Here is a 17016-nt window from a genome sequence, read left to right on the forward strand (position 1 = left end):
ACTGGTTGCTAAAAACAAAAAAAACCAACACACACACACACACTTTAGTGCTAGACCGATTAATTAGCCGGCCAAATAATCAGGGCCAATTAATGCCCGATAATCAGCATCCGCCGACGCCTGCGCTCACGAGGCCTTACTAGCTTACAAGGCTCAAAAAACTATTGTATGGGCATCTCCAGACTGTTAGGTAAAATTAAGTTTCCCTAAACAGTTTGTGTTAATGTTCAATCCTTTTTTAGTTTCTGTCTTAATCACAGGACTTCTGTTAGATTACTTCTTGGGTCAATTAGGTCAGTTAATCTGCTCTGAAACCAGTTTGGAGCCGGCCAAGGGCATATATCCCTCTTGGCGTCTCCTATCTTATTCTTTGCGGGGTCCCAGACACAGCGGTCTTAGAAAATAGCGTTGACCATCACTCTGTATCGTTCTGCATTTCCTAGCTGGGGTGAATCCCTAATGTCATGTTTTTGCATTATAGCCAATGAGATGATAGCACATCTCCTCTTGCTATAAGAATCTGATCTTTGCTGTTGAGCTTTAGAATCCAGGTGACTTCTCGTATTGCTTTGTGTTGACGACTGTTTCTCCTTGATCAAAATAATTAAACTTCTTCAGTATCAGACATACAGGACAACAGAGACAGTGCAGATAATAAACATATTAGTCAACCACTGACACAGGCATCATAGCTTTATCGAAATTTTACTTATGTGACTTTTGGGTGAGAAATCTTTGTTATTACAAATTTCCACAGTCTTATACTGTAACAGTTTAACCACAAACTGCAAACTCACCTCTCTCTAGCCAACAGCGTGCAGAGACTCTGAAGTGAATGTTTACTCATTTATGTTTTTGTTTTATGTTCTATGTTCTGTCCCTGAAATCCCAAATGAGACTGACTTCAAACAAGTGGCAGTCTAATCTCTATGCATTATTGATTTACAGTGTCAGTGACAGTGGTGCCTGTAGCCTGACCCTCAACAGCATGAAATTCAAACAAGCAATGAATAATCTGATTCCTACGATTTATTGATCATTTGCAACCTCCATGGATGACTTTGGTCCAAAGCCTGTGGTGTGATGATGTGTGGTTGGCTCTGAGATGATGAGCAGTGTAATTATAAGTAGGGACGGACTAGGAATGAAAAATGGCCCTGGACTATATGACTCAGACCACCAAACCGGTGGCTGATGTACAGTAATGTTATGTTTGATTGGCCAGCCTCCGTAGTACTTATAACCCATAATGCGGTGTGGTGAAGTTGAGTGCAGTGTTTTTGACACTTTGAGTTGGCCGATCAGCATGTCAAGATGCCACAAATATCTTCAAAGTATCAAATGAAGTACTCTATTGGTATCAGTATCACTTTAAGTGTACTGGTATTGGTACTGGTATGGTATTTTTTTAAACTTTACCCAGCCCTAGGGTCACCTGTAACCTTCCAATGCTCCTGTGTATAGCAACCCATTTTCAAAGAGCCTTAACCCGAGGTGGGTAGAGTAGCCAAAAACTGTACTCAAGTAAAAGTAAAAGTAGTCTTCAAAATCATTTCTACAATAAAAGTAGTGACTTAAAGAATGACTTTCATAGTGAGTAACCAAATAGTACAAGAATAAATAAACACTGGCACACTAATGTCTTTCCCTTCAAGTCTTTTATCGGATGTGGATATTACTGGAATTATTTCCAACACAGATGATTTCTCAGGTAAGGGTAGAGTATTGAACACACACCTTTATTTATTTTTGATAAGAAGTCATCATTTCCTGATAAGATTAACCTGCCACATGTTTTATACCAGACAATTTCCAGTCAGTAGCTCTCAAATGATCACAAAATCTAACATTCATATTATAATCAGATGACTTATTTAAGATAATTAGGAGGTAATACTGTGATGTTTCATCATTAATTGCCTATCAAACACAGGTGTGTTCACAGGTGTGTTCACATCTTTGAGGTGGTTGAAAAATCAAGTCAGTTTTTTCCCGTGTGTTTAATTTGGTCTCTACTTTTCTGTATCTCTTCATTAGGCTACACAAACATGACTAGTTGAAATGCACACCGTTAGCTTGAAGCATATATATTTTGTTGTTAATCTTAACAGTTCACTTTGAACTGAATCATGTGGAGGCGTGGCTACGGTAGGATCATCTATAATGGATCATAATTTCATAAAATGCTCAATTAAAGTAGCATGAATAATGCATCCAACTGTACGAGTAATGATTTTTCTCTAAAATTCTGCCCAAGTGAGGGTAACAGTATGCTGCATTAAAATTACTCAGACAAGTACAATTTATTCCAAAAAATGTTACTTATAAGGTACATATAACAGGAAAATCCATCACAAAATAACTGTAATTCTCACTTTTGTTCAGATGGTTTATTGAGATTATATGTACAGCAAGTGTTTATGATTAACATGTGTATGACTGATTAGTGCTGAACAATCCAATACGGAGGCTTCATCCACCCACTGTGATGTTCCTTTGAATGGGAGCATTGAGTTTGCCTGCTGTTTACTACAGCACAGGGTGCAGACCTTATTAACACAGTATTGGGCTTCAGCGTGACTCCATCAGGCAAATCAAGGCAACCTAGACCCAGGACCCTATTATTATGCTAATAAAGTCACTTCTCTAATGACTGATTAGCAATTCAGCGGATTTGGTCCTCGCTCCACTTGTACACACAAATAAGTGAAATGCTCTATTAACATGCACATATACGCACCCGCAGCGTTAATAGCATACACATTCATTTTTTATGTTTCTCATTGCTGGTAATTTATTTATCATACTCTTTCCCTACAACACTGAAAAGATGATTTAATTGTATGAAATATAATGTGAATTTAACAAATGTCCAATCACGGTTAATATTAATTACATTATTTGGTTTTGACTGTCAGCTGCAGTGGAACTTCAGACATGGTGTAGAAAAGTTTATTTCTCTGTACGAGATTGACCCAACTGATGCATGTTGAGAAATTGGCCCTTGGGACACAGAAACGGCACCATCACAGTGTTGGTCATGTAAGTAGGGCTTTATACCTTTTAAGGCATCAATTGAAATAACTCAGTACCAAGTAGTATCAAAACTTCTCCAATCAAACAACACCTGCATTCAATCCTTTATGTACCAAGATCTAGAAAACTATATTCATAGTTTTGTTCGCAGCCAATCACCACAAGAGCTCTTCAATTTAATTCAATGTGTGGTGGCTCACTACCGCAGCAGCTACAACCCTTACAGTCTGTGGTGTGGTGAAGTCAAGGGCATCACATTTCACTGGGTTATCAGTTCAATATGCTGAGATGACACCAAAATGTTCCAGAGTCATTTGAACACTTTCAAAATGTATTTTGTATATGTAAAATTGAAGTACACTATTGGTATCAGTACTTTAAGGGTACTGGTACTGGTATCACATTTTTTAAGCCCTACATGTGACAAACGCTGAGCAACCTGTGTAACTCTGTCTTCCTCAGTGCTCAGTGGCCTCTGCTCCAATGACTGTCCAGAAGATGTGAAGGTAAGAAATCTTTGTCCAATTTTCAAATGACAGCATAAAAAAGTGGAATTGTTTCTTATCTGTCTGACCAGGTGTGTCTCTCTTGGTGTACTGTCTTGTACACATTGCACTTATCTTTTTATGCATACATATTTATCTTCCTCCAGAGTTTGTACTCAGCACCTTTTTGGCAGGAAGAGAGATAGGCCGGAATATCCTGACTGCAGGCCAAACTTCATGTCTATAGGGAACAACTTTATGTTCAGAAAATTAGGGAATGGGATTTGAATAGGCAATGTGGTTTTGAGCTCGAGGGCAGTATATTCTCCTCATTATAGTATATAAAGTGTCTCTCCTGTAGTACAGCCTGGAAAAATGGAAAGCACAAAAATAAATTAGGTTTGTGTGATAAAAAATCATGTGATTTACACCTGTCCATTCTCCTCCACTGTTCTTTTTTTAGTCAGTAGTCCACATGCTAAATGCACTGTATCTCATAACCTTCTTTGTGGTTAGAATTTTCCAATTAAGAATCCGTGTCAGATGTTTTTAATACAAGGGTAACTAAATGCCAGGTGTGCCTGTTTTCCATCTTCTTTCCTTGGTAAATATATTTTTCTGTTAGTTGCTTGTTGTTTATCAGGGTCATTTTGACATTAATGGTGTCTGCTGAGACTGGGTTTGGTTTATGATTTCATAATAACAGTTATCCAGTTGAAGAACACCATCTGCTCACATTCAGGAGGTTCATGAGGTATCCAAGGCTCCATGTCTGTGTGACAAGGCCAGACAGAAGGTCATCAATTTAATATGTACGAGCTTCAACAAGGTAGAAAAAAAAGGTATCAAATGTTGTACTCTATTTCTATTGGTATAACTTTAAAGGTACTGGTATTGGTTCTGGTATGGTAATTTTTTTTGAAGACGCCCAGCCTTAATTAATAGATCATTGGTTTGAAGCAAAGCAAATCTGCTATCTGCGTCTATCAGTAAGTATTCTTCCAGGAATGTTCCCTTGCACATACTTGATTAACCATGACTGTAATTTATCATTGCATTGCGTTGCTGCAAAAAACTGTTTTGTCAGATGATCTTGCGTTTTTTTGTGCCCTCTGCATCAGCACCCTCGCGCTCCAATACACAGGCCCCATTGAAATATTTTTCTTACAGTGCTAATGTTGAGTTAGACACAGCCTTCCTACTAGTTCCATCATGAGGTTTAAGAACCCAGAGTTTGAATTAGTTAAGCACCATCAAATAACCAGTGCTCTAATCTGTTACATGATTAGATGGCTGTAGCTACTGGTTAAACTGAAGACAAAATACCCTTTTCATATAGCACGCATATGTTGCAGGTCTGATGGCCATGCATCTGATCCATACATTGGAACTGTTAGCACTGGAACTGGGTATCATTAAAAAAAATTCAATATAGATACCTTGACTTCAATACTGGTTCCTGAATGATACTTTTTTCAATACCAATTTTATGAATTCTGTTTTACAGGATGGTGTTATGTTAAAATAACCTCAAGTTTTATTTTTCAGCTGATTGGCATTTTATACATTTTATCCACATATACCGCCACCATGGAGCCTCCACTGTTGAAAAAGACCTGTGACTGTCCTGTGTCACTAATCTTGCTTTTCCTTTTCAGTTTTCCCTTTTCTGCCAGTGTGAACAGATTGCCTGTTGAACGGTAGTTTTAGTGGCCTAAACAAGCATGTAGCCTACCACTAAAAGTTAGCCGTATTTTGCTGTTTGCATTAACGTTAACTTACCCGTCAAGGTCTCAGTCAAAGTGCTGCTGCTTTCCTTAGTAGTTTCCTCCTTGCAGTCGAACATTTATTCCGTACACGGTCTAGTGCTTCATTAGTAGTGTTGCCGGTTTTGGCAGTTATTACCTTGTTGCAAATACTGCATTGCGTGCTGTTGGCATTGCGCATGATGAAATGCAGCAACATTTTAGATGTTTTAAACATACTGTGAGGGATGAGAGGCAGATTAACCATGCAACAGCAACCTCTCATAATACAAGTTACCCCCTCCAAAGACGGGGCTCACCCACATGTATCCTAGTGTTTTTCCTGGATGCTTCGACACAGCCAATCACGAGAACGTTTAGATCTTGGCACATCTAGCACGCTGCAGGTTTATTGGCTCACTGACGCTGATGAGATTAACCCCTTAGGTCTCGAAATTTGGCACCCATCAACAACACATTTATCAATACTCGATGTTATAAATGTATTTCAGTAAGTGCCCAAAAAGTATCAAACTTCAAGACCCAGCCCTAGTTAGCAGAGACTCCAGTCTGCAATACAGTTAATATATTTCGCTGATAAAGCTGAGAGCTACAGTAACTGATAGCCAGTTTCATTTCCATCTCTAGCTGTCCGTCTGTGTGCACTTTACCTCTTCAGTGATGTTGATATCTTGGAATTCATTTCCATTCCTGCTAGCAACACTTGTTCACCAAAGCCAGTCAGCCTCCGTCCTGTGTCTTAGTGCAATGACCCATATAGATAGAATAGAATAGAATAGAATTACTTTAATGATCCCAGACTGGGAAATTATTTCGTAACAGCAGTAGTAGTGGGTCAGCAAATAAACACTTTGTACATAGCATGAATAGAATCCAATATATACATAGTGTATATATACAGTGCACAGTGTGCTATAAACAATAATAATATATACAACAAAATATGCAAAATATACCATAACAATAATAACAATAATGATATATACAACAAACCAATAGAGAGACCAGAGTTCTCTGTCAGGCAGAGGTGAGAGAGTTATTATAAAAAGTGATGGATTGTGGCAGGAAAGATTTCCTGTATCTGTTGCTACGACAGCAAAACTGAAGCAGCCTTCACGACCACGACCAAGGTCATTGTGTTGTTCTGAAGTGGTTATAAGAGTTAACATGCATTTAACATGGAAAACATACCATAGGCTCCTAAACTAAAATGTACTCTTTCAGTCAAATGTAATGTTAAATGCTGTTAGCTTTAAGCTCTTATTATTTATCCCCAAGGGCCAATGTCTGACAATCATGTGTAGGTGGACAGAGAAATGTGACAGAAATACAACAGCCAATAGCATCTCTCCTTATATAACCCTTCACCAGCGGTAAACTCTTTGCAAAACACATTCGATTTGACATCAACAAGAGGGTGCTGGTATTAGAGCTGTTTTGGTTTTCTGTCTGTCAACTCTTCCACCCGCTTGTTGTCTAACAATATCTGAAAAGGTATGATGAATGCAGTAGGCGCATGGAGCTTGCGGCTGTTTCTGCTCCTCTCCTCAACCATCCATCACCCCCTCTATCTTTTCATTTCACTCTCCCGCTCCTCTTCTTTTTAGTCACACCTCTTCCTCTTTCTTTGAGCCCACTAATCTGCCCCTCTGTGGTTTTCTCATCACTCTCTCTCTTTTTTTGACCTCATTTCTATTCCTTCCTCACCCGACTGCCGAGTGTCATAGCGGAGAGGGCCACGTCTCTCCTGCAATGTGTATGTTTGTGTGTGTAACAAGCTTGTGATGTAAAGTGAAGGACGGCCCGACAGATCTCTTCATTAGTTGTCATCTTTTTATAATGAAGAGATAAGACAACCCGTCTTTATCCGCACACAAACACACAGCTGTCACACTTATTTACGCTCAGTCAGATTCTAGCTAGGTCAGACATTTGCCATGTCACCTAGTAGAAAAGTCAAACAAAAATAACTACTCAAGGTCACTGTGCTGAAAACATACCAGTCTGTCTTTCTGCCCACTCTCTCTTGTCAGTCTATATTTCTCTTTCACCCTCTCTTATTGTTTCTCCATTTCCTCTTTCACCCTCACAGACAGAAAGCTGGTTTTAAAAAAAATCTGTCTGTTCTTTTTTAATTGTGTTTGCATGTGGTTTTTGCAGCCTTTTGGTGTAAACCAACCAGGTCCCTATGTCATGTACACCACAATGGACTCAAACGGCTACCTGAAAAACGCCTCAGGTAAGGACTTTCTATTTTTAATTGTTTTTCATGGTAGCTTTAACTTCTTATGCTTAACTATCTACTTCAGTGACAGAATAGCAAGAGTGGCTGAAAATGTCATCACCTTAGCTTTTATACATCCATGTCAGATTTATTAATAACTAAATATAACAGGGGTTGTTTTAGAGGATGTTATGAAAACAAAGAATGAAACAATGTGGGACATACAGTGCCTATAGAAATGAATCACTAAATCATTAAGTCACTTTTTTATCTTGAAGCCTGAAATGATAATACATAAAATCCATAATATCCAGCTGTATTTAGACATTTTGCTGTACAACACATTCAAGTGATTTTTTTTGTCTCAAAATTTCCTGACAATAATAAAAAATGAATAACTACAATAGCAGGATTGGAACTTGGAAAAGTGATGAGTCCCCAGATCTAATACTTTATGGAGGCATCTTTTGCTTTCATTACATTTTATTTATTGAATTTTGCAGAAGAAAAAGTACAACAGTATTACAGTGTGTCAGTGCATCTGCCATAAAGTGGAGAAACAGGAACCAACAACAAAACCAAAAACCCCAACATAAATCCCAACAACCCATGTCAGACATGGTCACAGTAATCAACTAAATAATTGAATGACATATAACATAAGTAGATACATAAGGTACAATGAAACCAAATAGAGTGAAATACATAGTCAATATCAAAATAAATAAGGTAAAAAGTTTTGTGGAATGCTGTCCAAGATCCCCTCTGTGAAAACCTTAACTTCTCTAACATTGTAAAATTTAATTTAATTTAATTTTGAGTCAGTGGAGAAACATGTTTCCATTTAAGGAGAATGTTTCGTCTGGCGAGCAGGGTGGTAAAGGCCACGACACGTTTTGTAGTATTGGGTTGATTTTTAGACAGCACAAAGAGGATGATTAGTTTTAAAATGTCCCTCCACTGGCCTCAGTAAAGTTTACCCCAAATCCTTTTCCCATGCGTTTTTAGATGATACAGTGGTCAGAAGTGACTATTGGGTGGTATTCCTCCTCGAGGAGGTTGTTATTGTTATGTGTGGTGTACATGGGGGGAGAAAGCTTTACCATGGGGATTTCTAAACGTCCAAGGATTCGAAATTCCCAACTATGATGCGTATGTTTTTACTGTGTGTGCTGCTTTGGATAGTGTAAGCTGTGTCGGAGAAGTCTGTCAAGAGTCACATCCTGCACCAGATTGATGTCTCCACCCATGATAATGCGGTGACTGTCAGTGTTTGGGATTTTTGCAAATAACCCCTGTCATCGTCCCACGTGGGCGTACAAAACCAAAACTAAGACCACAGGTGTGTTCTGAAGTGTGCCCGAAACTATGACATAGCGGTTGCAGTATCTAGGATTACATTTGTTGGCTCAAACAGAACCCTTTTATGAATGATGGTAGCTGCCCCTCTAACTCTATCTGTAAATTTGAAATGAAATAAGTGGCTCATCCACGCCCTAAATCAGACGCACTCCAGTACCTGTCTTTACAGCATTAGCCATAGGAACAATAATAATAAGTGGGGAGGAAGGGTAAAACAAAGCAAAAACAAACAAAAAATTATAACTGCAAGCATCATTGAACGGGCCCTCGCACCCCACGCGCATTGTGGGGGCCAGCGGGGCGCTGACAGAAAAAGTAAATACACAGTAAAACACAAACGCTTTAAAATTTGGCATTATGAAGGTCTTGTGATTCTGCTGACCACATTTTAGATTGATCTATTGAACTCTCTAGAAGTTATAAAAAACACCATCGTTTGAGGTATTGACTGTTCCTTCACAATTTAGCGTTACAGTAGTGGGAGGATTATACCGAGAAAATCTGAAATTAATCCAATAATATCTAATACGCCATGGAGCCAGCTAAACACACATGGACCAAATCACAGTTTATTTTCACAATGTTTAAGGGTTCTCATGGACAGTTTCGGCCCCTGGCACTTTTGTGCTCAGGCCCTAAAACATTTTTTTAAAAAGGCCAAAACACACATAAAACAGAACAAAAAAACATAAAACAAGACAATAACATTGTGACACATCTGAGGGCTACTCCCATAGAAAATAACACCTTCTGAGCTCCCCATCTCGCGACTAACAGCTAAACTGAGCTTCCAGGGTCTCCTCCCTTAACTAAGAGTGTTGGACCCATTAAGTCAACAAGAAAAAATGATAAACTGATCAAATATATATTCCAGAACAGACAGATAAAAAAAAACATGTGATGTAAATTAAATTAGCCAGCAGAGGGCACCAAGATGCCTTAGGGCATGCAGGCCATGAGGGTATTTTCTACATCATAAATAGATCGCCTGCCTGTATGAAACCCCACCGTCCACCCTGGGTTAGACTGCACATGCTGTATCGATACAGGTCGCCTCTGTACATCAGTCTATGATAAGTGTCATGCTTCAGTAAAGCTCTTTGACCAAACAGAGAACAAGAATACTTCAGATAACCTTGTGGCGGTGGGTGATAAAAATTTAAAATAAAAGAAAAAAAGCTGTGAAGAAAATATATAGTAACAAACTGAAATCCACATGTAGACGAGCTTCCAGTACTTGGCACGAAGGCCGATTAAAGATAATCTGAATTCACATAACAGTGTGAGCAGGCACAAAGAAAATAAAATACAGAAAACATCGGATCTCGAGTCAACATGTTCACAGTGTGTCAAAATGTCCATTTAGCAATTTCTGTTCAAAACCTTTTAACAGACAGAATATCAGCAGTCCATCAGGGCTTGAACTATTAACGCTGAGGTCTAAAAATAAACTTCGGCCAGTCCAGGGCTTGCTAAAGCAAAGCTATACAGTTAGCACCGCATCAACTCAAGGTTATCAAGATAACATGACAGTAGCTCGTCTGTGATGAAATCAACATTCTCCCGCGGTCATCAGGTCTCCTCCATGCGGGTGGATATTATGAAGGCTTTGGCCTCAGTGACTGAAGTGAGCCTCTTCCTCCCTCCGTCCTTTATCACGATGACAAGCCTGGCAGGGAACAGCAGCGTAAGTGTGAAGCCCAGGTTGTAAAGCTCCGACATAACCTCTCGGTATTTTTGGCGTGCTGCAACAACCTCCAGTGCATAATCCTCGTAGATGGCGATGGGGGAGCCTCTGTACTCCAGCTTCCCTCTCCTGGCGCGGGCTTCATGTATGATTTTCTTCTTTACCTGGTATGTGTGCAGCCTGATAATGACTGGCCGTGGTCTCTGCGCTGGCTTCGGCTTCTCGGCTAGTGTGCGGTGAGCCCTGTCAAATTCCGGTGGGGATTCCAGGAAGCCTTGGCCGAAAACTTCCATGAGCAGCTCCGTAAGGAAGGCTGTTGGCCGCGGCCCCCTCCACTGTTTCATTCTGTTAGCATGGCACAGGAGTCCTTCAGCATTTGCAGACACTCAGCTTGTAGATTTGCATTTACCTCGAGGGAGCCTATCTTCTAATCGGGTCAGACACTGTGGCGTGGACGGGGTCCAGCTTTGCTTCAAGCGTTGAAATGGAGGCTTTGAGATTGATAGAAAGGGCTTTGAACTTGGCAGAGAGGGCTGTTAGGTGCTCTGCCCAGAGGTTAGCAATAGTCGCCATGCTAATCTCGCCACCTGCCTCATCTGTGGTGCTTGCCTTCGCCCCCTGGTCTTTTACAGTCTGTCTGGTCACATACATCAACATATTTTGATGGTGTATGTTATTTGTAGTGACATTCGGGGTCCTGAAACCTGAAATTATCAAAAGTTGCGGGAGACTCGCGTCTACTCCATCTTAACCAAACCGGATGTCCCCACATGGTGAATTATTTGTGTTACCATGCACTGCTAGGAGAGGAAACCTCAAGGAACAGCTGATTTTATTCTAAAATAATCAAAGCCACTACAATAGATGCCATGTGAAGGCCAATTAACTTGGTGTGTAATCTGGAAAGTGATTGGTTATACCTGAGAATGTTTGTAATGGTTATTCTATAGGGACTGATCACTTTTTTGCTATTCTAGTTTTTCATAGTTTCCTAATTTTCCGAAAATTTCACAGAATGTGATGGTTTGCAAAATATTGAAATTCCATCTTCCACCAATATTGAAACTTACAAATTTAATGGAGATGATATGCCCATTTTTAATTTGAAACCAGCAACAAAAGGTTGTTAAAGTTGTGAAATGCTAAGAGAAAACACATGCAGGAACATATCACAGAGGTTAACAGGCAACATGATTGGGTATAAAAAGAGAGGCTGAATCTTTCGGAAGTAAAGATGGGGAGGGGTTCACCACTCTGTGAAAGACTACACTGGCAAATAGTGCAACAATTTAAGAATAATGTTTTTCAATGTAAAAGTGCAAAGAGTTTGGGGATTTCATTGTCTACAGTACATCATATCCTTAAGAGTTTCAGACAATCTAAAGAAATCTCTGTACACAAGTTGGTTGGTGATAATTCGGGCCCTCAGATGGCACTGCATTAAAAAGAGAAGATTCTGTTGTGGACACTTCCAAAAAAAACCTGTTTGTGAACAGTTCATTGTTGCAGTTGCAGTATTTTTAAATACAAATGGTGTTTCAATGATTTGCAACTCATTGCATTCTGTTTTCATTCATAATTTACACAGTCAACTTTTTTTGGAAACAGAGTTGTGGTTAGGACAGGATGAACACGCGTGCTGGAAGCAAATTTCTGTCGCTTGTGAGTGTTTTTTCACGAATCTTCAATCTCAAGCAGCTCTACTTCATGTATTCTCAAAGGTCTACTACCTTCTGTTATTGTCAACCAGTCCTGTCAACATCTGTCAGTGTTTTTTGCTTTACCGGAATTCACAAGGTACCACACTCTCAGGAGGAGGTTTTGGTCACAATACACAAAGATTGTGACTCCAGCTTTGTTGACTGTTATATGTTACCTGCTGGGTTACTGGGTCTCCATAGGATGAGCCATTTCCGCAGCCCTGGGGCTGATGAACACTAATCTTCTACTTCAGACTAATGAGGATGAAGGATGAAGGATAGCTAGAGACATACAGTAGGTAGAGAGAGATACTGTATGTGCATAGAGAGATAAGATGAGACACTGTGGACAATAGTGCTGTGCCGTATTAGCCACAGTTAACCTACTTGATGTTACAACGTGGGAACGACACAGAGCTAGATGAGGACAAGAAGCACTGGCAGCCTGGGGTCTGGGATATATATAATATATATATACTGTATATATATATATATAGAGAGAGAGAGAGAGAGAGAGAGAGAGAGAGAGAGAGAGAGAGAGAGAGAGAGAGAGAGAGAGAGAGAGAGAGAGAGAGAGAGAGAGAGAGAGAGAGAGAGAGAGAGAGAGAGAGAGAGAGAGAGAGAGAGAGAGAGAGAGAGAGAGAGAGAGAGAGAGAGAGAGAGAGAGAGAGAGAGAGAGAGAGAGAGAGAGAGAGAGAGAGAGAGAGAGAGAGAGAGAGAGAGAGAGAGAGAGAGAGAATCAGATTTGTCCAATTTCATTGTTTACCGTAATTTCCGGGCTATAAGCCGCTACTTTTTTCCCTCGTTCTGGTCCCTGAGGCTTATACAACGGTGCGGCTTTTCTACGGCTTACGGTAATCAGGGGCGCGCACTACCGAGGATGCGCGAGACCGAGGCAGACATCTGGCGCCAGGTAACGAGAGCAAAACAAAGAGAAGGAGAGCTTCAGCGACAGTTTGCGCGAAGGAAGTGTTTATGCAAACAACCTCAACATGGAAAACAAACGGAGAAGTGCATATGATGCTGCTTTTAAGTTAAAGGCAATCGATCTGGCTGTCAAAGAAGGAAATAGAGCTGCTGCACGTACCCTTGACATCAATGAATGGCTGGTTATTTTGATAACGTAAACGGCCGCGGACTGCACTTTTACTGCCGTGTTACAGGCGAGCACTTTGTATTACTTTGCACCGTTGTATTATTTTTACTCTGCACGAATGCTGTTCGCCATGTCAAAGATGTGAAAGTTTGATTGAATGATTGAAAGATTTATTGTTAATAAATGGGACGCTTTGCGTTCCCAAACAGTCATCTCTGTCCCGACAATCCCCTCCGTGGTAGCAGGAACCCCTATATACTACGGTAATTACACATCAAAACGCCTGCGGTTTATAGTCGGGTGCGGCTAATATATGGAGCAATCTGTATTTTACCCTAAATTTAGCTGGTTCGGCTTATAGTCAGGTGCGCTTTATAGTCCGGAAATTACAGTAATTTATCTGTTGGCACAGTTGGAGTATGTACATATTTAAAGAAAGAGTATACCGATCACTGTTAAACACAGTGATGAAACCAATCTTCTAATGTCTGGTGACCTTTGTGGTCAAATTATTAACACTAGCCGTCCTATATTTAGTTGTCTAAAAGCGTGTGGAGAACCCCACAGTTTGATTCCCTCTCTACAAACACTCCACTGGTTTCAAATGTTCAGTCAAATGGGCATAGACAGAAACAGTGGAGGGGGAGAGAGAGCAGGTGACAGAGGGGAGGGCTGTCACCACCTGCACCCACACCCACTGCAGAGAAGACGGAGAGTGATACAGAATCACACTGAATGTGGAGGCGATGTTTTTAAAATCATACAAAAGTGAGATGCTTATCCAGTAATGTTCCCCTCTTTTGATTTACTGTCTCACCTAAAATAATTGGTTAAAAAAAGACAAAAAATCATTAGCAGTTAAAAAAAGGCAGTGGACACTTGAGCATTAACATTATCTAATTTTAAAACCATGGGTGTCACTATGCAGCCTCCACTCTCCTGGGAAGGCTGTGAACAGGATTTTTTAAGCTAGCTGCAGCCACAGCACAGTAGTGAGCTTGGCCGGTACCCTCGCAGCCACTGTTCCCAGTGTGGCTTAGGTCAGAGCTCTGCGCAGACAAGCCAAGTTGTTAGAAGCACACTATCAACTGTAAAGCAATTAGGAAGCTCTATCTGTGTGTCTGTCTGTCTTTCACATATCTCGAGAAACATTCATCCGATCTTCTTCAAAATTGGCAGGTGTATTGCTGGTGACCCAGTGGAGTGCATTGTAGAATGTAGTGGAGTTTGGCCAAATGCTGGTGCTGTTACAATTACCTTTCCGTTTTGGCCTGTAACTTTTTGATTCATAAGTCTCAGAAACTAAATTCTGGATCGTTTTTTTTCACCATTTTTTCATTACGCCTCCAAATTTTGAGCAGTCATCACAAAATTTGCTACAGAACATCTCTCGATGAAGCAATGAAGCTTTTCACATTTGTGATGTTCCATATAATTTTCCTACAGCTTGCCCTCAAGTTTGCTCAAATACTGGGGGCTGGGTTTATATAAGATCACATCATATCTCCTGAATACTGTATGCTATTTTACTTTCTTATTTTTTTGTGGAAATGTGTAGATTTGTGGTCATTTGTGACAAATTTGATGAACTTTTGGCCAATAGGTGGCGCTGTAGCAGCATCATCTAACTTCAACGGAGATAATCTCTGTCTGTTTATGTACGCATGTATGACTGTCCCTTGCGTCTCTCAAGAATTCTTTTGTAAACTTTATTGAAACATATTCACCTCTCTACTTCCAGTCCGTCCTTGATATGTTACCCTGTTAAATCAGTACACACACACATGCTCCTATTACACTTCTGCCCTTACTACAAGCCTGACTCAGAGGTTGGAAGTTTCTGATTTCCGATTGCAAGTGAACGCAGCATAACCGGCAGTGATGAGCTCCACCCGCAGACCAACAGCTGTCAGCAGCGTCACTTACACGGTGCAGTTGCATGCAGGGAGGGAATGTCTCCACAGACACACAGGTTGAAATACTCAGCAAAAAGTCAACAAGTTATTTTATTAGTGGGTCATATGATAAATCACCATTGTTTTAACTCACTCTTTGATCGATAGTAACTCAACAGACAATTAACTAGATGAACATCTTACAGATTATATCTTTAAACACAGGTGTATTACTGAAGACTCAAGGGAGTGCCATGTCAATATTAGAGTCGATCAGATGAGCAGTTCTTGAGAACGCTGCAAGCAGTAATACTGGGAGCCAAGCAAGCAGGTCCACGCTCCTTGCAAACACTGCACCAGTTGTCCAAAATAATCACTGTATGCTGCTTTTGCAGGTGCTGTTTAGATATCCCTTTCCATTCCCTGTAATCATTATTTTATTATATGTTTCAAATGACAATTCTCGTGCCAATGACCCTAAAGAGAATGATCTGAATCAAACAGACTGTAGATGTTGAACTCTGTAAACTAAATCATTGGCTTTTAGAACACCAGTTTTTGTCACAAAAATAGGAAAATCCCTACCAGGCATACTGAGAGGTAAAATCAAGCCGGGTGGGGCATACTTGTTGGGCTGATGACTCATACAATTTACCTATGTAACTTCTCACACACACAAAGGAAAAAAATGAACAAAGGTATTCTATATTTCATGTAGTTCATGTGGTTGTGAAATTTTGTCTACTTAGCCAGTGAATCTCTTTCTGGGAAAAATCTGCCGGTGTTTCCTCAGAAGTGTTCCTGGTTCGGTGTGTTCAGTAAGCACAGTCCCGTTAATTTAACATTAGAATGTCCTGGCATATTACAGTCGTAACTTTAGGCTTATTTTTCCAGTGTGGGTTAGACTGGAGTGGGGGGGAGAACAAGAGTAGCCAAAGGCTTTGCCGGCACAACTCCCCAGATCCCTCATTTAACAGCAGTAAAGTGCTGCCAGGGAGCTGTGTGTGGTGTGTGTGTGTGTGTGTGTGTGTGTGTGTGTGTGTGTGTGTGTGTGTGTGTGTGTGTGTGTGTGTGTGTGTGTGTGTGTGTGTGTGTGTGTGTGTGTGTGTGTGTGTGTGTGTGTGTGTGTGTGTGTGTGTGTGTGTGTGTGTGTGTGTGTGTGTGTGTGTGTGTGTGTGTGTGTGTGTGTGTGTGTGAGTGAGAATGAGATGATTTAAAGTGTATTTATTCTGTAGTTTGTAGCTCGGGGAACAGCCAGCGAGGCTGCCAGAGATGAGCAATGATGGGGTGCACGCAAACACACACTCACCCATGATGTCTGGGCCTCTCCACTGGGGCCCAACGATCTTCACTTACCCTTCACCCTCCTGAAAGGGAGAGAGCACTGCGAGGAAAGGAGAGATTATAATATGCTGAGAGATAGAGACAAAAGCTGAGAAGGCAGAGTATATGAATGAAGTTACTGTAGAACAAGAGGAGGGAAGGAAGGGAAGGGGAGCAAGACATTTTAAAAAAGGAAGAAAATGGGTCAGAGGACCTCAGGAGCTAGTAGGATGCAGAGAAGAGAGGGGCAGAAGTAAAGTAATCATAATGTGGTGAGATACATGAAAAAACTCTAACACACTCACATAGTACATGCTCTATATAATAACTTGTTACAGTGATAATGCCACCATCTTATCTGCCGAGTTAAGGTTTCTCTCTCTATTCTATTTGTGTGTGTGTTTGTGGCTTGTGTAGGCATTCATACAGTATGCATTCTTTT

General features: G+C 40.5%; 1 protein-coding gene across 1 annotated transcript in view; it reads left to right on the forward strand.

Annotated features, from left to right (window-relative positions):
* Positions 1-17016, forward strand: part of itfg1 (integrin alpha FG-GAP repeat containing 1) — a 189529-nt gene that overhangs the window by 142799 nt on the left and 29714 nt on the right. The window contains exons 13-14 of the mRNA XM_083917363.1: positions 3499-3542; positions 7448-7526. Of these exons, the coding sequence (XP_083773489.1) occupies positions 3499-3542; positions 7448-7526 (123 nt within the window). The remainder of the gene's footprint in view (positions 1-3498; positions 3543-7447; positions 7527-17016) is intronic.

The sequence above is a fragment of the Echiichthys vipera genome (genome assembly GCF_963691815.1).
Source record: "Echiichthys vipera genome assembly, chromosome: 1".
In the NCBI taxonomy this organism is placed as follows: Eukaryota; Metazoa; Chordata; class Actinopteri; order Perciformes; family Trachinidae; genus Echiichthys; species Echiichthys vipera.